This window comes from Acartia tonsa, chromosome 4 (genome assembly GCF_053477335.1).
Source record: "Acartia tonsa isolate MP-2025a chromosome 4, ASM5347733v1, whole genome shotgun sequence".
NCBI lineage: Eukaryota > Metazoa > Arthropoda > Copepoda > Calanoida > Acartiidae > Acartia > Acartia tonsa.
Window position 1 is genome coordinate 2,576,676 of NC_137263.1, and position 20,795 is coordinate 2,597,470.

Below are 20,795 nucleotides of genomic sequence, written 5' to 3' on the forward strand. Positions count from 1 at the left end.
AAGGAAGGAATGATAAGGACACCATGGAAACTGTCCCAATTTTGTATAACTTTTGCGGAACATGTTCCAGTTACGTCATATTTTTCTTTCCCGAAAAAGGGAAGGGGGAAAGAAAAAAAAGGGAAGGGGGGAAGAAAAAAGAGATGGGAGAAAAGGGGGTTTTCCCCATCTCTTTTGAAGAGATTTTCTTCCCCCCTTCCCTTTTTCGGGAAAGAAAAATATGACGCAACTGGAACATGTTCCGCAAAAGTTAAACAAAATTGGGACAGTTTCCATGGTGTCATGATAAGGATAATTGTAACTTATAATACCTGTCCTAACTTCTATTTATTTTATATTCTATGAATAAATTACCTATGAGTATGCACGAGTCTCTAATGATAGTATTCTATAGTGGAGCCTTAACAGCCAAGTATTGGCCTTTGATGATACCTTATTCTACCTGTCTTAACTTCTACATATCATATATTCTATGCATAAAGTACCTATGTATGAGTCTATAATGATATTATTCTATGTTCAGATGTAATAGTGGAGCCTGAACAGCCAAGTAAAGACCTATGTGGATGATTACAACTTAACATACCTGTCTTTACTTCTATATATCCTATATTCTGTGCATAAAGTACCTATGAATGAGTCTATAATGATATTATTCTATGTTTAGATGTAATAGTAGAGCCTGGACAGCCAAGTATAGGCCTATGTTGATGAAAAATACGTATGATACCTGTCTTAACGTCTACATATCATATATTTTATGCATAAAGTACCTATGTATGAGTTTATTATGATATTATTCTATGTTTAGACTTAATAGTGGAGCCTGAACAGCCAAGTATAGGCCTGTGTGGATGATTATAACTTATTATACCTGTCTTAACTTCTGTATATCCTACATATATTCTATGAGTAAAGTACCTATAAATGAGTCTATAATGATATTATTCTGTGTTTAGATGTAATAGTGGAGCCTGAACAGCCAAGTAAAGACCTATGTGGATGATTACAACGTAACATACCTGCCTTTACTTATATATATCCTATATTCTATGCATAAAGTACCTATGTATGAGTCTATTATGATATTATTCTATGTTCTGATGTAATAGTGGAGCCTGAACAGCCCAGTATAGGTCTATGTTGATGAAAAATACTTATTATACCTTTCTTAACTTCTATATATCCTATGTTCAATGCATAAAATACCTATGTATGAGTCTATTATGATATTATTCTATGTTCAGATGTAATAGTGGAGCCTGAACAGCCAAGTAAAGACCTATGTGGATGATTACAACTTAACATACCTGTCTTTACTTCTACATATCCTATTTTCTATGAAAAAAGTACCTGTGAATGAGTCTACTATGATATTATTCTATGTTTAGATGTAATAGTAAAGCCTGAACAGCCAAGTATAGGCCTAAGTGGATGATAATAATTTATTATACCTGTCTTAACTTCTATTTTTTCTATTCTATGAATAAAGTACCTATGTATGAGTCTATTATGATAATATTCTATGTTTAGATGTAATAGTAGAGCCTGGACAGCTAAGTATAGGCCTATGTTGATGAAAAATACTTATGATACCTGTCTTAACGTCTACATATCCTATATTCTATGCAAAAAGTACCTATGTATGAGTCTATTATGATATTATTCTATGTTCAGATGTAATAGTGGAGCCTGAACAGCCCAGTATAGGCCTATGTTGATGAAAAATACTTAGTATACCTTTCTTAACTTCTATATATCCTATGTTCAATGCATAAATTACCTATGAATGAGTCTATGATAATATTATTCTATGTATAGATGTAATAGTAGAGCCAGAACAGCCAAGTATAGGCCTATGTGGATGGCTGCTAACTGGCCTCTCGCTGGCACTTGTCCTAGTAACCATTCCTTTTTCTTTGTTTGTCTGCTTTAAGGTATACTTTTATGTTTGTGGTTGAAGCTACTCTATAATGTGGGCATTTGCAATATACACGTTCGTATGGCAATAGATTATTTACAATACAATGGTTTAGTCTTAGTATTGAAAATATAACAATAATGTTCCCAGTAAGGCTTCGAAACCGATGTATATCCACTGCACTGGATTAGAACCAGTTTTTAGCCTTACTAAAAAGTCTGTTATGTATCGAATTAAAGGCTGTATTTATGTCACTTTGAATTTAACAAAGTGTTTGATAAAAAAATGAACTTTAGAATAAGGCATTCAGTTTAACTGGTACCAAAGGATTGCTGCTCCCGTTAATTCTGGAGAAAATTTATAATTGTTAGGATATATTTTTAGCTATAATCTTGGGTAAGAATACTATTCAATTTTATCCAAGGGATATTTACCTGTTAAAAAAAGTGTTTTTAGAACTACAAGGTTGACCACATCCGTAAAAGCGAAGCTCTAAAACTATAGAACAATCGAACATTTAGGTAAATTTGTTGCAAAACTACATAAATACAGGATACTCATAGAGATGCTTCACTTAAACATTGTACTTTGTTGTAATAGGAATCACTATTCGAAAAATCAGATGAATGGTACAGACGGGCTGACCCTAATTATTGGAAAGCTTCACTTTTAAAAAAGAAAAATTAATATAACATCAAAATTATGAACCATAATATATTTAATTAATATTCAGGTAGTGCAAGAGTATGAACGAGCGGTCATCTTTAGGCTGGGTAGGCTTCTCTCTGGAGGCTCTAGGGGTCCAGGTAAATATCTTTCTTGTTATTTAAACAGTGTTTTCACATTAAGTACCTTGTTGATAAACCTTCTCCTTTTTATTATTAAAATAAATTGAAAATAGGGAGGGTAGTAATTTGTTTGTTTGTTTATTACCTTAAGTCATGTTAGGTTAGGTTATATTGCGTAATGGGTACCTCTGCAGGGTTAGGTCATTCCAGGATTAATCCTCCTCCTTATGGAAAGGAACTCCCCCCCACCCTTAATAGACACCTTGTGTAATCAGACTAATGTTGTACAATCAAAGGGTTGCTGAGAAAAGGGTGAATTACAAATATTTTGCATTACGTTGTTATCAACCCTATTTTGAGTATTTAATCCTTATATAAAAGTAACAGGATGTCTAGCTGTGTGTTTGTAACTTAAGATCTTGCTAACCGTTTGACTGATATGGTTCTCCTTTAGAGTGGAGCTTCTTATTCGTGTAGGGAAGGTTCATAACTGTTTTTCACTCTCCAAAGAGAAATTGCCCCTTGAAAGAAACCCATTAATTTCTTTCCTTTTTTTAGATAATTGCGTTATCAGTAATTTAATGATGGTTTTAAGTGTACATGTAAAATTTACGTGGATATTATGACAGGGGAAAAAAATAGTCGTCAATTTAGGTTGCTAACATGGAACGCATTTATTGGTCAGTTGGAGGGGAGTGGCTGTGTTAAAGTTGGTGGTTGGGGGTATAGTTATTTTAGCCCGCTGCAAGTTTCACTTTATTCGAGAAGCTAAATATCTGGTGTAAGATTCAAGTAATAATAAATCCATTCATATAAAATAGGGGACATTTAGCTATTCTCAATGCTATAGGTGTTTCATAAAGGCTAATCCTGTTTCAAAAGTAATTTGAACTGTTCAATATTAATGGATATAGGATATCTGTGGATATATTGACAGAAAAAAATGGACCTCATTTAGTAATCAGTTCGTTCATCCAGTAGTTGGGGAGGGGAAGGGGAAAAGGGGGTAGTAATTTTAGCGAGCTGTGAGTATTACATTATTAAAGTACATGAAAAATCTGGTGCAACATCCAAGTAATGATATATCGATTTTAATATTCGTTGAAGAAAGTTGCGCGTAAAGTATCATCGTTCAACTATCAGATAAACAAGGATAACATTATACATCTGTAAATAAGAAGCGTAGCAATAACAAGAATAGTTATTTATCGCATCGTATCATAGACAGCTTTCAGTGGACATCAAAATTAAAAATTGAAGATTAAAACCAGTTTTGTTAGCCCGAGGTGCCGAAGGTCCAGGCTAACATGAATTTCGGTATGGCTGAGAACAGTTTCTAATCAAGCGTATAAATTTACAGGAACGAATCACTAAATGAATGACCCGATATTGTTATCCTTTACAGTGAAGCTTCTTATAGGTCCAGGAATAGTTATTACTATCTTGAGTGTGGGTATCTTTACCCTCCCAAGGAAAATCGCACCAACCCTCCACCCTAAAAAGCCCCTATAAGTTCTAAGAGTGTAAAAAAAATCAAGTTAACAGATATTTAAAAAAAAATTCTAAATATTACATTTCTATGCTTACTTACGATAAATTTTAGAGAGGAGGACGGACAGACGTACATACACAGGTTTGTCCATAGAGTAGCTTCGCTACTAAAAATTTAAATCCCCCCCTCCATAAAAGTTAAATGTAAAAGTGTCAACAGTAAAGATGTTTGCTTCAGGAATACAGGGGATTGGACAATAGCATAAAATTAATGTACATCCCAAATATGATACATTAAATTACCCCTTCTGTAGATTACAATTAATGGTTGAAATGTTGGAACACTCAACTCAATAAACTAACAAATCATAAAAGTACCCAAAGTAGTTATGACATTGAATAAAAATCTTTATCATAAAACTTTGAGGACAAGTGTAATAAACAGCCCAATGTCGCCTCCATCCCTGGGATATTAAAAGAATTGTGGGAAAGATTAATTTATCATCCATTGTCTTATCCTTTGTATCCCTGCATGTTTGCATACACAAAATATTCAAGAATTTTAGTGCACATATCAAGTTTGTGTGCATGTGTGTTTGTTTGTGTGTGTGTGTGTTGTTTAGGTGTTTGTGTGTGTGTGTTTATTTTGTTTTACAGGGTGTAAAGATTTTTTTGAATAAATAAAAAATGTACTTTTAGTGGTAAGAACAGGTTTTTAACAATAATGAAAAATCTTGTATCGCTTCGAATTACAAACAATTTTTCAAGAAATCTAATATACAAATCTTAAGATTAATACCAGTTTTGTTAGCCAGGTACTTCGGCCCCTGGGGCTAATAAAACTAGTTTAACCTTATAGTTTTTTTTTATTTCAATATCCGCAAGAAGCTGTCTATTATACGAAGTGATAAATAACTATTATTATTAACATACTATGTCTATATATTTAGTTGTCATATAACATATTAACGGTTTTCAATGATAAATTGCACATAATGTGCAGATGTCTTCAGTGTAATTCAACTTATAAACATGGGCTTCTGTGAGTGTGTGTTTGTGTGTCTGCCTGTATGTGATATGAGTGTGTGTATGTGTGTGTTTGTGTGTGTGTGCATGTGCAATGGTAAATTGCACATGATGTGATGTCTTCAGTGTAACTCAACCTATAAACATGTGTTTGTGTGTGTATGTGTCTGTATGTATGTGTGTGTGTGCATGTGCAATGGTAAATTGCATATGATGTGATGTCTTCAGTGTAACTCAACCTATAAATCTCATGGCAAATGGATTGAAGGAATGTGGTGTTTCAAAATTTAGAAAAAATATTTAAACACTTTGAAGTTAAACTAAATCTTTTCACATAAATGGATGTAGAATATACGTGGACATATTGACAGGGGAAAATTTATTATCAATTGAGTTTGCTAATATGGACCTTATTTTTTGTCAATTCGTTCATCCAATTGGAGAGGAATTGGATGGTATAAAGGATATTGCTATTTTTCCCAGCTCCAAGTAACATCTCATCAGAGCACATGAGAATCTGGTGCAACATCCAAGTAATAATATATCCATTATTGACATTCAGAAAAATTTCAAAATCGCAAAAATTAAAGTTTTGAATCACCACCCAAATAAAAGAATAAAAAGTGCATATGCAGTCAAAGCTTGACAAATGTAGTGTTCCCTTGAAGCTGCATATTTAACATGAGAATAAAATAGTCAAAACTTGACAAATATAGTGTTCCCTTAAAGCTGCATATTTCACATGAGAATAAAATAGTCAAAACTTGACAAATATAGTGTTCCCTTGAAGCTGCATATTTCACATGAGAATAAAATAGTCAAATATTGACAAATATAGTGTGCCCTTAAAGCTGCATATTTCACATGAGAATAAAATAGTCAAATATTGACAAATATAGTGTGCCCTTGAAGCTGCATATTTCACATGAGAATAAAAGAGTCAAAACTTGACAAATATAGTGTTCTCTTGAAGCTGCATATTTCATATGAGAATAAAATAGTCAAAACTTGACAAATATAGTGTTACCTTGAAGCTGCATAATTCATATGAGAATAAAATAGTCAAATTTTGACAAATATAGTGTTCACATGAAGCTGCATTTTTCTTATGAGAATAAAATAGTCAAAACTTGACAAATATAGTGTTTCTTTGAAGCTGCATAATTCATATAAGAATAAAATAGTCAAATTATAAAAAATATAGTATTCCCTTGAAGCTGCATATTTCACATGAGAATAAAGTAGTCAAATATTGACAAAGGTAGTGTGCCCTTGAAGCTGCATATTTCATATGAGAAAAAAATAGTCAGAACTTGACAAATATAGTGTTCCCTTAAAGCTGCATATTTCATATGAGAATAAAATAGTCAGAACTTGACAAATATAGTGTTCCCTTAAAGCTGCATATTTCATATGAGAATAATATAGTCAAAGCTTGACAAAGAAAGGGGTAGGTTTCTGGAAGAATCCGTAAAGGTGTGTGTTTTAAGGCTTAAAAATAGTAGTAGAACGATAATATTCACTAAATATGTGTATTTCTTAATGAAAAGAACTATAGACAAAAAAAATTTTTAAAAGTTAACATAAATTTTTATCGTTCTACTACTGTTTTTTACTTATAACACATAAACTTTACGGATTTTACCAGAAACCTACCCCTCTCTTTATTACACTAGTCCCAAAAGTGTCAAAATAATGTTTTCTTATTCGTTGGTTTAAAAACTCAGGGACTTTTATTGAATTTTGATTGGTTGGTTCATTTAGTTGAGTGTCCAAATGTTTCAACCACTAATCTACAGAAGGTGTGATTTCTTAATCCCGTTAGATTCCTGCTAGACCTAACTGTTGTAGTTACGTTTGGAGAAGCCTATTATAGGATTGATACGCTGCTAAAAAAAAACTAGTTTTTTTTTAAAACACTGTAAGAACACTAACAAATTTTCTTTGATATTTTTTTGCCCCTTTCTCCATTCCCTACGTAACCTAACCTAATTTTATTTTTATCTCAACATATTTCTCTCTCAAAGATTGGGTTATGTATTCTAAAAATTTTACTTTTCAACGAATATAATTATTTTTTCTGTCTATTTGAGTTTAAACTTTAAAATCCCTCAATTTAAAAAAAATGTTAGCGTCTCTTCTTGCTTCTATTAATATTTTGTATAAAATTTATTTTTATTTTCTTATTTTGCTAGAATTGTTATATGTTTATTGTTTAATAGTCGTAATAAAAGATGCATTTGTTGTCATTTATTCTAAAAGGGCAATTATCATAAAAATCAGTTTTGATTATTATTCCAGTATGGCCTCAAAACCTATTAATATCCGCTAATTTAAAACCGGTTCTCAGGCATTGTAAAGAATCGTATTACAGACAATTTTCCACGAAAACTAAAATAAAATCATAAAATTAATTACAGTTTTACTTTTATTAGCCTAGGCCTTTATAATAATTTTTTTATTTTAATATCCACGGAAAGCTGTCTATAATACGATGCGCTAAATAACTATTAGCGTTTTAAGAGCAGCAAAATATATAATACAAATTAAATAATTTTGTCAATAAATCATTGTATACGACATTTTCTATTTCTAATGAAAATGGTTTTAAGGACCATACAATTCCTATAAAAACTGTCAATATGCAATTTTAAGGGTTTAAGTCGACTATGTGGATTTGATTAAAAGAGGTCCTAGCTGACATTAGATCGATATATTTTTTGAAAAGTTATTTATCGCATCGTCTTATATATCTTTCCACGGATATTAAAATAAAAAATTATAAGCTTACAACCAGTTTTTTAGCCACGAAATCACTGCTCTTACAAAACTGTTTTTTATTTTTTTATTTTATTATTCGTAGTAAATTGTCTGCAATACGATGCTATACATGATTTTTCAGTATGTCAGTTTTTATTTGTTTTATTCCACCGGATTTTAATCGGTTTCGAAGCGATACCGAAAAATGATTTCGTTGCCTATTTTTTTTTAACGGACATAATAACTTAATTATAGAGAAGCTTCGCTGATTAAATATGCTTTGGAAATGGATTTATTATTACTTAAATCTTACACCAGATTATCATTTACTCTAATAAAGTGAAACTTGTAGCTGGCTAATATAAAGATACTCCCATCCACCCTATTTACCCCATCCCCTCCTAATGAATGAACAGACTGACCAATAGATGAGGTCAATATTAGCAACCTAAATTGTCGACGATTTTTCCCTAGTTATAATATCCACGTATATCCTATATCCATTATAAATATACTGTGGATGAGATTATTCTGGTGTGCCATTTTTCTTTCAAAATTTCAAAACTTTTTTTTTGATCGATTACAATTGATGATTTCTGCTTACAACATTTCTGTGCATACTTCTCTGTGTGTGTGTGTGTGTGTGTGTTTGTGAGTGTGTGTGTGTGTGTGTGTGTGTGTGTTTTTGTGTGTGTATGTGTATATATGTGTGTGTAAGGGCAATGTATTTTGTATTTATATTAATAGATGCGCCCCTAGCATCTAGGATCTGTGTAAGGAAAGCAGAAAAATAGCATAAAGCCATGTAAAAGCTTACATCAAAAAATTTAATAGCCTTAAATCTTTCCGGGAACCTATGTTAAGTTTCCATACAATCTGTTCATTAGACAAAAAATACATTTGCTTGGAATATTGTACCTTGTTGTCCTATGAATCAATGTTCCAAAAATAAATAAAAAAGATGATTATAACATGCTAAAAGGTGTTGTCAAAAAAAATTTAAATTCAGCATGTTATAAATAGGCGTACGGACTTTCTGGCAACGATTATAGAGTTACTACGCCTTCTAAATTGTACCTACCTGTTAAAGGAATCATCATACAAAGTTTTAAATCGATAGGACAATTCTTACATGCCTAAGTTAACGAAAAGAGCTAACTATAGAAGGTAAAACATTAAAAATTCGAGGAAAAAAGACAAAGATACGCAAAATATCATTTGGACGGACACACATACATTCTATTACACTTTTAAAAAGGCATTATAAAGGATGTAAGATTTAGACATCTCTTAAAATTTAGGAAAAATAGTCAACGTTATCAAGACAATTATATCCTAAGGAGTGCAGCTAAAAGTTGATTTAATCTTGTCAAATTTTATAAAGTAGTAAGGTTTTTTGTTTGTATCAAAGTATCAATCACTAAACTGAGGTGGATTCTTTAAAAAAAAATTAGGGTCACTAGGTGAGGCAAAATTGTTTTCTTTTTTGTAAAAATTACTCCAAAATCACGTAAAAATCTACAAAAATTAAACAAAATCTTATGTTAATAACCTTTTTATGATTCAATTAAATTTTTTAAGAATCCAACTCTGATATGTTTTTCCTTTACAATTTAGCTTTCCATAGGTCTTGCAAAGGTTTACAACTTTTTAAGGAAGGATACCACCCCCCCCCCTCCCTTGATAAATCACCCATAGAAAAAATGAACCCCCCCCCCCCAAAAAAAAAAAAAATTAAAAAGGTTCTTTTATGACTATATATTATTTAATCTAACGGACAAACAGACGTACATAAATTATCTATTTATAGAGTAACTACATTTCTAAAAAAAGGAAAGAAATGAATGAATTTTTAGGATAAATTACTTTTTTTTCAAATGTCAAGAAAACTAGGATGACAACATCCCTTTGTAGCGTAGCACAAAACAATCATGGATGAACTAACCGACAGATAAATAGAAAATTTTTAAGTGATTAGATGATGATTGCTCTATAAGTTGAAGTACATTCCCATTGATGATAAACTAAATTGATAAGGCTCAAATTGTGTTAAAATTGTTTTAAAAAATGATTCATGTGACGTAATAAAATAAGGGAGATGAGAGGAGAAGTGGGAAAATAACCTTTACAAAAGAGATGGATAATCCCTCATTTTAATTACGTCACAAGGATCATTTTTGACGCAATTTTAACACAATTTGGACTTTGTTACAAAATTGCCCCTTATTTCAATTTAATTATTGGTTTAAAAGTTAGAACACTGTTAGTTTGAACCAACCAATCAAGATTTAATAAAATCACACAAAGTTTTTAGCCAACAAATAAACCACAAAGTTAATAAAAACACGATCTCTTATTTGTTAACTTAAAAACATCAGAGACTTTTAGATATCTATAATACAAAGTAGAACAATGACTGTCTGTCTGTCAGTTTGTCTGTTTGTAGCGAATTATCTCCCTAACCGCTGAACCGATCGGGTTCTCCTTTACAGGGTAGCTTCTCATAGGTCCTGGGAATTTTTTTCTATTTTCTTTAACCCCCCCCCCCCTCAAACATTTTTTTTTTCTTTTTAAAACTTAAATTTAAAAAGTGGGGTCGATTACCCCCACACCAAAACAAAAATCCCCCCACCAAAAAGATTTTTTTTTAATTTTTGAAGAAAAAAAATTTTTTAAATCTAAAATACGATAAATTTGTTTGATTAAACCTCTTGGGGCAAAGCCGCTAGTTAAACTTTAATTGGTTGGGTTAAATTAACATTATCAAAACTTTTTTCCTCACTCTAATTTGAAACTTCAAATGAGTAATTTTGTTTATCGGATTTGGATTTGTGCATCAATTTTTTGTCCATTGTCTTATCCCTTAAGATCCCTATTTCTTATATGTATATTATTGTAATAGATGTATTATTACTTGGATGTTGCACAAGATTTTCATGTACTCTAATAAAGCTGGCTAAAATAACGATAGCCCCCATCCATCTCCTTTACCCTACTTTACCCCTTCTGGATGAACGAATTGATCAATGAATAAGGTTTATATTAGCTACCTAAATTGACGACATTTTTCTCTTGTCAATATATCCACGTATATCATATATCCATTATATTATTTTATTTTTTAGGAATATTTTTTATCCTACCATGTATAGAGAACTATTCCAAAGTTGACCTACGTACGTCTGTAATAGATATACCACCTCAAGAGGTAAGTAAACTTTTAAATTAAAAGTAGCAGAGTGTCTGTCTATCTGTATGAACCACTGAACCTAAAAGGTATAGAGAACTATTCCAAAGTCGACCTACGTACATCTGTAATAGATATACCACCTCAAGAGGTAAGTAAACTTTTAAATTAAAAGAAGCAGGGCGTTTGTCTGTCTGTCTGGAGCAAAGATTTTGATAACCACTGAACCTAAAAGGTATAGAGAACTACTCCAAAGTTGACCTACGTACGTCTGTTATAGATATACCACCTCAAGAGGTAAGTAAACTTTTAAATTAAAAGTAGCAGGTTGTTTGTCTGTCTGTCTGTCTGTCTGTAGCGAAGATTTTGATAACCACTGAACCTATAAGGTATAGAGAACTATTCTAAAGTTGACCTACGTACGTCTGTTATAGATATACCACCGCAAGAGGTAAGTCAACTTTTAAATTAAAAGTAGCAGGGCGTCTGTCTGTCTGTCTGTAGCGAATATTTTTATAACCACTGAACCTATAAGGTGTAGAGAACTATTCCAACGTTGACCTACGTACGTCTGTAATAGATATTCCCCCACAAGAGGTAAGGAAACCTGTAAATTAAAAGTAGCAGGGCGTTTGTCTGTCTGACTGAACCACTGAACCTAAAAGGTGCAGAGAACTAATCTAATGTTGACCTACGTACGTCTGTAATAGATATACCACCTCAAGAGGTAAGTAAACTTTTAAATTAAAAGTAGCAGGGTGTTTGTTTGTCTGTCTGTATGAACCACTGAACCTAAAAGGTGTAGAGAACTATTCCAAAGTTGATCTACGTACGTCTGTAATAGATATACCACCTCAAGAGGTAAGGAAACTTTTTAATTAAAAGTAGCAGAGTGTTTGTTTGTCTGTCTGAAGCAAAGCTTTTGATAACCACTGAACCTATAAGGTATAGAGAACTATTCCAAAGTTGACCTACGTACGTCTGTAATAGATATACCACCTCAAGAGGTAAGTAAACTTTTAAATTAAAAGTAGCAGGGCGTCTGTCTGTCTATAGCGACGGATTTAACCACTGAACCTAAAAGGTGTAGAGAACTACTCCAAAGTTGACCTATGTACGTCTGTAATAGATATACCACCACAAAAGAACTAAGTAAACTTTGAAATTAAAATGGACGAAGACCAAAATACATAACTTTTTTTGTCACTTTTGAAGAGAAGTGGGAAAGAAAATACCTAAAAAAGAGATGGAGAATATGACGTCAAAAGTGGTGCAAAAGTTATGCAGTTTGGTCTTCGTCCTTAAAATAAAATATTTACAATAGTTTTGATAATAATAAGAAGGATAATAGAAAATTATCTGCTATTGTATTTTCCCTTCCTGTTGACGGATCTGAAAGTTTCAAGGAGGGAGGTATTTGTACCCAAAGTTTTATAAACAAGTTATGTTATTTATCGGCTTACAAACTTTGGGTACTTTTGGAACAGTTGATTGAATGTAGCAGTGTCCAAACCTTTCAACCAATAATATTATCTACAAAAGGGATAGTTTAATGTACTTATTTGTGGTAATTATAATTTCATCTCAATTATCTTATACCTTTGAAGATTCCTTTAAATTGAATGTTGACATTGTAACTCTATTCTAATAATAAAATTATTTAGGGATCTAAAGGGATAAGACAATGGCCGTTAAATTTATGTACATCCCCAATGATGAAATACAAAATTACCCCTTATGTAGATTACAAATACTGGTTGAAACGTTTGGACAACTTGATGAACCAACCAATTTAAATTCAGTTAAGGTTGCTAAGTCAACGAATAAGAAAACTATATTAGAAAACTTTGGGGACTAGTGTAATAAACAGCACAATGTCCCCTACCTCCCTGAAATTATAACTGTATTTCATGATTTCAACGGAAAGGCCGATAATAAAGGAAATTATTGGCCATTGTATTATCCCTTCCTGGTAAAGGATCTAAAATTTTGACTCAATTTTGTCAAGTGCAAATTACAGGGATAAGACAATGATTGATAAATTGAAATATATTCTCCAATGATGATATACAAAATTACCCCTTTTTGGCAATTAAATTTTTTGTTGAGCACTCCTAGTTTGGAAAAAAACAAAAAGATTTAATAAAACTACTCTATAATTTACTTTGTCTGTCCGTCCGTCAGTCCATTACACTACGGAGAAGTGCAATTCTTACTGCTGCTTTTTAATATAGCTAGCTGAAATTTTTAGTGAAAATTCCTATGACAAATTTGCATCTAATCTTTAAATTGCTTTGTTCGTCTGTCTGTTGGTCATGTATCAAAGACTTATTTTTTAAAGATTTTGTGATTTTCTTTGAGTTTTTGCGTTTTCTCTCTCTTTTTTCTTTGTTATGAGAACTGATCATCTGCTTTATAACTCACGTTGTCCGTTTGTACATTCTATTATTTAATCTTTGCTATTTATGGATGTTGTCATCCTTGTTTCTTTAAGTTTGGGTTTCTGTATAATTTACAGTCCAATGTCCCCTCCCCATCTTCCTGCAATTTTGTCAAGAGCAAAGAGTAACAAGCAACGTAATTTTCATAGATAATATTTTACTAAAATTACAGCAGATTTTAAATATAGCTATGATATAAAATTTTGTGTAATTGTATAGAGATAGTTATTTTTAGAACAAGCCTTAAGTATTTTAAGTTTGTATTAGTATAGCTTCGAAATCCATTAATATCCGCTGGATTAGAACCTGTTTTCAGCAATACTGATAAATTATGTATTTTCCGCTAATATTAAAATAGAAATCATAAAATATTACCAGTTTTGATACCTCAGACCTTCGGCTCCTTGGGTCTAACAAAACTGGTTTACATATTTTATTTTTTAATTTTGATATCCGCGGAAAGCTGTCTATAATACGATGTGATAAATAACTATTATTGAACTATTGAGCTTTTAAAGGAAGCTTAGTATTCAATAAATTTATATTATTGACAGTAGGCTTAATTCTTTTTATAGGTTTTAACCAAGGATTCTGTGGCAGTTTCAGTAGATACAATTGTTTATTATAGGAATATAACATATGTGTGCGTTGGTGCTAGTCACGTGATATAATAGTATATGTGTGTGTACGCTAAGTTGCGTGATTGTTTTTTGTTCTACTTATATGGCCTGTATGAAAACAATGTGTGATTACACATTACTGCATACTTCCTACCTCTTACGAAATTGACATTTGGGAAGAGAATTTGCATATGAAAAACCATATATATATTAATGTATATAATATTCATCTAAATACTTCATATTGTTCTATTTATATGTATTTACACCCAAAAATGATAAATTTTATCTATATTTAGGTTTTAACAAAGGATTCTGTGACAGTTTCAGTAGATGCCGTTGTTTACTACAGGAAAACCTTTTTTAACTCATATTAGTCAAGGACGCCTAAGCATTTTTTTAATGTAAAGAACTGGTTAGGCGGGGATAAGTATTGATAAGGGGATGGAAAATATAAAAAATTACAAACCTTGCTATCAATGGTCTAATCTTTATACAGATTTCCGCGGATATTAAAATGAAAAATTAATGAAAAAAAGATAAAAACCAGTTTTGTTAGACCCGCGCTTACAAAACCGGTGTTGATTTTAGGATTTTTATTTTTATTTTCGTGGAAAATTGTCTTTAATACGATGCGATATATGATTTTTCAGTATGGCTAAGAACTGGTTCTAATCCAGCGGATATTAGTTGGTTTCGAAGTCATACCGGAAAAAAAATAATCTGTTTACGAAATCTTACAAGTCAGTTTAACAGTAGCAAATGAGATATAAATTATAATGGTAAACCTATTCATATGTTTTATCGGGTAATTTAAATTGAGTTCGGTTTTCAAAATTATTTAATAATTTCATCTACTTATTTCAAAGAAGAAGCTAAGCCTATATTGTTTATTTTTAGGCCCCTAGAGGCCACTTGGTGCCTTTTCTGTAGAAAAAGTTAGATATTTTGAACAAACCAATCAAAATCCAATAAAAGTACCCAAAGATTTAAGTCAATGTTTGTGAGAACGTAATTATAAAACTTTGGGTACCTGTTTTGCAAAAAAATTATTTAAAAACTGAATAAAAAAAAGATATTTCTCCGTGTTTTCCTACAATAGAAATTCTATTTATTGGATTATCCGGCCAATTTTACATCTTTTAAATGGATTTTTAGTAGATCAGCTAATCTATAACTAGATTTATTTTTCTGTAAGCAAGAATTACGATTTTAAAACACATATTGCCTTATAACGATTAATTTTTGGTTAAACGTTTTTTATAATTATCAAACCTTTTTTGCGGAATGTTCAAAAATATTCAATCATTGATTTTATTTACATAACTGGTAATTTTGTTTCTCATCATTGGGGATGTACATAAATTTTTCGTCAATTGTCTTATCCCTCAGAAGTAGTATTATTAAGTTAAAACAAGAATTAACCGAAGTTGTATAGTTAACACGAGCTTGACTATATTTTTACCCTTGTAATTTTATTTACAAGTTATGAACGATTTATTCCTTGTTAAAAGTGAAGCTTTTCTCCATTAAAGGCCGGTCCGTACGTCTGTAAAAAGTAGAATGTTATAACCATCCAATTGATTTCAAACTCTTTTTGGTTATTCTTATAACATCATATTATTCTAGTTTTTGGGAAAATGATTCCTAGGACACTAAGGCACAACAAAGCATCGCTATGAGCATGTCCTTCAATCAGACATATAATAGTTATTTTTCGCATCTTATTTTATACAGTTTTTAATTGAAATTAATAGATATCCTCAAAGGGACTGAAGGCCCGGGCAAACAAAACTGGTATAAATTTAATGTTTCTTATTTTAATATTTGTGAAAAATTGTATGTAATATGATGCTATACTATATTTTTTAGAATGGACGAGAAACGGTTCTAATCCAGCGGATATTAGTCGGTTTCGAAGCCATAACGGAAAATTGAAATTATATTCTGTTACTTCAATTATTGTCACTCCATAAGTGTTAACGTTCGTTTGTCTGACTTTTCTAAATTATTAAGCTTTGCTTTTATTGATGTTATCATGCTTGTTTTACTGCCTGGTTAAATAAAGGAAGAAAAAAAGTTTCAGAAGAATTTATTTTTTTCTGTGTTTGGAAAAGAAAATGAAAAAGATTTATTATTTTTTTCTGCCGGGAGGGAGGGGACATTCAGCTCTTTATTAATTTAGTCCCCAAAGTTTTATAATGAAGGTTTATTATCCGTTGGCTTAACAAGTTCGGGGGCTTTTATTGAATTTTAATTGGTTGGTTTATTAAGTTGAGTGTCCAAACGTTTCAACCAATGATTTTAATATACAGAAGGGATAATTTTGTGTACTATCATTGGGCATGTACATATATCAATTTATCGGCCATTGTCTTATCCCTTTAGATTCCTGATTTAACTTTAGCCGCCGAAGGGTTGCAAACAAAGCAGATTTTTTGTGAAGCAAAGCTGCTTTATAATTCACATTGTCTGTCTGTCCGTCAGTCCATCTGTTCCTAGTACTATGTAAGAAATATAATTTTCTCGGTTCATATTTAAGATATACTGAAGATTTTTTGTAAAAATGCGTCTTTACCAAAAATATGGGTCTTATTTATTAGTCAGTTCGTTCATCCAGTAGGAAGGAAGGGCTGGGGTAAAGGGGGCAGAAGGAAGGTATCGTTATTTTAGCCAGCTGCGAGCATCAGTTTAGTTGAGTCCATGAAAATCTGGTGTACCATCCAAGTAATAATATATCAATTGACTAATGATTTTAATTTTTGGTGAAGATTTCTCATACCTAATATACAACTTACTTTGACCGTCAGCCTGTCAATCATGCTTCGACAGATAATTATGTAAAGGTTTGCCATTTTTTAATTTTTCCCTCTCCCTCTTTTTTATAACCACCACCAAACATCTGATCATAACTAACTTTGTCAGTTTGTTCATCCATGATTTTTGTGTGCTTCGTTGATTGTGGATGTTTTTAGCCTTGTTTTAGCAAGGTTACTCTAGAAGTCAATTAAATATGTCTGTTTGTCAGTATCATAGCCGTTTGTTTATAATGATCACGTTCTTAAATTCAGGAGTTTTTAAATGTATGTATTTTTTATTCTAACTTTTCAAAAATTAAAGAGGGATGGGGATGGTTTAATGCACTTTGAGGTAATAAACCAAATAAGTTTAAATATAATTAGGGCGATTTTTATTGATCATAGTTTTATAAATTTGTAATAATATTTTTTTTTTAAATTATAAAAATGTGTTGTCTGCAGAGTGTCAAACGCGACAGTATCTATCGCCAATGTGGAGAATGCCCACCATTCTACCAGGTAAGCCTTGATTATAGAGCATCAACACAGACTTTTTTACAACTTAAAAATAGAATCTTGCTAAACTGGTAACGCGAAATGGTTCTTCTTTACAATGTAGCTTCTCATTGGTCATATTGGAAGGATTATGATTATTTTGGGGAAAGGTTCCCCCCCCCCCCTTGATAAAGAAAATTCCCCTCCCTTTGGTGTCGCTTCGGGTTCTAGACCTCTCCACTCACCTTGAAACATACTCCGTGTCTTATAAATGCCCAAGAGACAACCAACACTTGTATTGCACGAACTTTGCCTGGAAGTCTTAACTATACATGATAATGACTTGCGCCTGTTTGTGGTCAAGGCATTATTACTATTATTGTCACCCTCCTGAAATAGCAGTAGTTGGTTTTGAACGCCTTTAGTATTACTTATTTAATATTTACCCATTCTATTAAATGCAGACTTAAAAATCTAAAATTTAAAAAAAGGTCATTTCCTACCCTCCCCCCAAAATATAAAACGACATTCTTATCTTCCAGGGCTCGACAGCCGCTCGTCAGCCGCGTGTAAGCCTGAGTGAAATTGTCATAGTATAACTTTATAAAACAGCTGGATGTCTAAAACTGATCCAAAGCATACAATCCATCTTTTATTACTATTTTTTCATGTCATGCACGTGACAAAAGCTGGTTTAAATTTGAGGCTTTTGCGCGGCTGCTGAGCCTTGTTATTTTCTGTAGTGAAAACAATACTCACACAACAAAACAATAATAACCAGAGTTTTATAGCCTCTTCATAATATTTCACATATCATTGTAAATAAAATATTTTATATATCAGTTTGTACAGGGTGAACAATAATAATTATAGTTTTATAACCTCTTCATAATATTTCACATATCATTCTATATAAATATTTTATATATCAGTTTATATACGGGGTGAACAATAATAATTATAGTTTCATAGCCTCTTCATAATATTTCACATATCATAGCAAATACAATATTTTATATATCAGTTTGTACAGGGTGAACAATAATAATTATAGTTTTATAGCCTCTTCATAATATTTCACATATCATAGCAAATACAATATTTTGTATATCAGTTTGTACAGGGTGAACAATAATAATTATAGTTTTATAGCCTCTTCATAATATTTCACATATCATAGCAAATACAATATTTTATATATCAGTTTGTACAGGGTGAACAATAATAATTATAGTTTTATAGCCTCTTCATAATATTTCACATATCATAGCAAATACAATATTTTATATATCAGTTTGTACAGGGTGAACAATAATAATTATAGTTTCATAGCCTCTTCATAATATTTCACATATCATAGCAAATACAATATTTTATATATCAGTTTATACAGGGTGATCAATAATAACAATGGTTTCATAGCCTCTTCATAATATTTCACATATCATTATAAATAAAATATTTTGTATATCAGTTTATACAGGGTGATCAATAATAACAATGGTTTTATAGCATCTTCATAATATTTCACGTATCATTGTAAATAAAATATTTTATATATCAGTTTGTACAGGGTGAACAAAAACAATCCTACTATAAAAATTTGTAAGGTTTTTTGTCTCTAGCTTAATGCCTCAATAACTACTGAGCCAATTAAGTACTTTATATAAGGAAGGTTCAAATAGTTTTTAGCTTTTTTAGGTTTTTGCCTACTTTTTGCCTTTCACAGGCTCTTTTTTCAGATTAAGTCTCGGGATTGTTTTAAGCTATTTTTCTAGGCTTTTTCGAATACATAGCTCCTAGATGCGAGGTGCTTAGCCGCTTGTTTATCTAAAACTAGCGGCTTCGCCCCTAGCCTCTAGGGGCTTTGCCCCAAGAGGTATAATTACATCTTCTATTACTTACCCAGCAGAACGGATCGCAAATTTTCGCACCTACCCAGCAGGAAACATTTTCTCGATTAAATAACGAATTCGCAAAATTCATAAAAAAAATAGTCTAATGTGTTCTCAAGAAAATTACTACTGGTGCTGCTCATAGTCTAATGTGTTCTCAAGAAAATTATTTTTTTTGGGGGGGTTGGGGGTGTCCCACCCCCCAAGAAAATAGCTTAAAACCACCACAGGACCGATAGGTAGATACCCTGAAGAGTAGAATCTGATCGGTTCAGTGGTTACCGAGATCTTAAGGGACGGACAGACAGACGGACAGACAGACGGACAGACAGACGGACAGACAGACGGACAGACAGACGGACAGACAGACGGACAGACGGACAGACGGACAGACATCGTTCTACTTTGTATTATAGATAACAAATATTTGGTCCAAATTTTCGGGGTTTGTTTACCAAAGTTGTATAATTATTTTTTTGTCACCCTGTACAATTGTGTTTAGATTTATGTTGTTCATAACAAAAGGTAAACATCCCACTTTACTTTGATTTAAACTTAATATTATTTTCATATAGACACATTTATTATAATGTTTACAAAATAATAGGTTAGTAGTTTCAGTTCCATTAAGATCTCGGAAATTGCATCCTATTTTAACTTATGTTTATTAATGTTTTATCATGTTTAAAAAGGGAAATTATTCTTTTTTAAAGTGTTAAGGTTTTATTGTCTGTATCTTAAGATTATAATGACTGCTAAACTGATAGAGTTCTCCTTTAAAGGGTAACTTCACATAGGTCACATAGGATAGTTTTAGGCTTTTTTTATACACAGTCCCTAAATGTTATGGCCCAGCTACTAGTATCACTCTAAACCTCTAAATGTCCAAATTCCTAATAATTCTAAATAAAGATTTTTTGGCTATTTCAGTCTTTTAGAATTATGAAATGTTTTTTTTTTATTATTTTGTAAGGGGTGTTAGATAGTGAGGTAATGGGTGAAGGTAAAATTTTAAAATTCGCACATAAGCCCCAAATTCGAACCGACTATTGTGACAAAAAAAGATGGATAGTCTGTTTAGGAATTTTAAAGTTATAAAACGACCCCTTCACTGAGGCCTACATGCGGCTGCCGAGCTCTGAAAAAACATAACATGTATCTATTAATATAGACGCTCATTTTTTCTTATACAAAGAGAAATAATGAATTAAAATGTATCAAATGCTTCTCTTAAGTCAAAACTGCACAAATACTTTTGACACTTTTGATAACAAATTGTGTGGCTTTGATTTTGAAAATTCCCGTACAGTTTTTTTATACAAGATTACAGTCAAGTTTATGTATAAAGGTTGACACTTTAGCATGCAATATCA

General features: G+C 31.7%; 1 protein-coding gene across 2 annotated transcripts in view; it reads left to right on the forward strand.

The window, feature by feature from the left end:
* The window catches only part of LOC145318175 (band 7 protein AGAP004871-like), a 48,610-nt gene that overhangs the window by 10,633 nt on the left and 17,182 nt on the right, over nucleotides 1-20,795 (forward strand). For both annotated transcript variants that reach the window (XM_080159521.1, XM_080159522.1), the window contains 5 exons: nucleotides 1,822-1,937; nucleotides 2,655-2,727; nucleotides 11,112-11,194; nucleotides 14,534-14,583; nucleotides 17,492-17,551. In XM_080159521.1, the coding sequence (XP_080015647.1) occupies nucleotides 1,822-1,937; nucleotides 2,655-2,727; nucleotides 11,112-11,194; nucleotides 14,534-14,583; nucleotides 17,492-17,551 (382 nt within the window). The remainder of the gene's footprint in view (nucleotides 1-1,821; nucleotides 1,938-2,654; nucleotides 2,728-11,111; nucleotides 11,195-14,533; nucleotides 14,584-17,491; nucleotides 17,552-20,795) is intronic.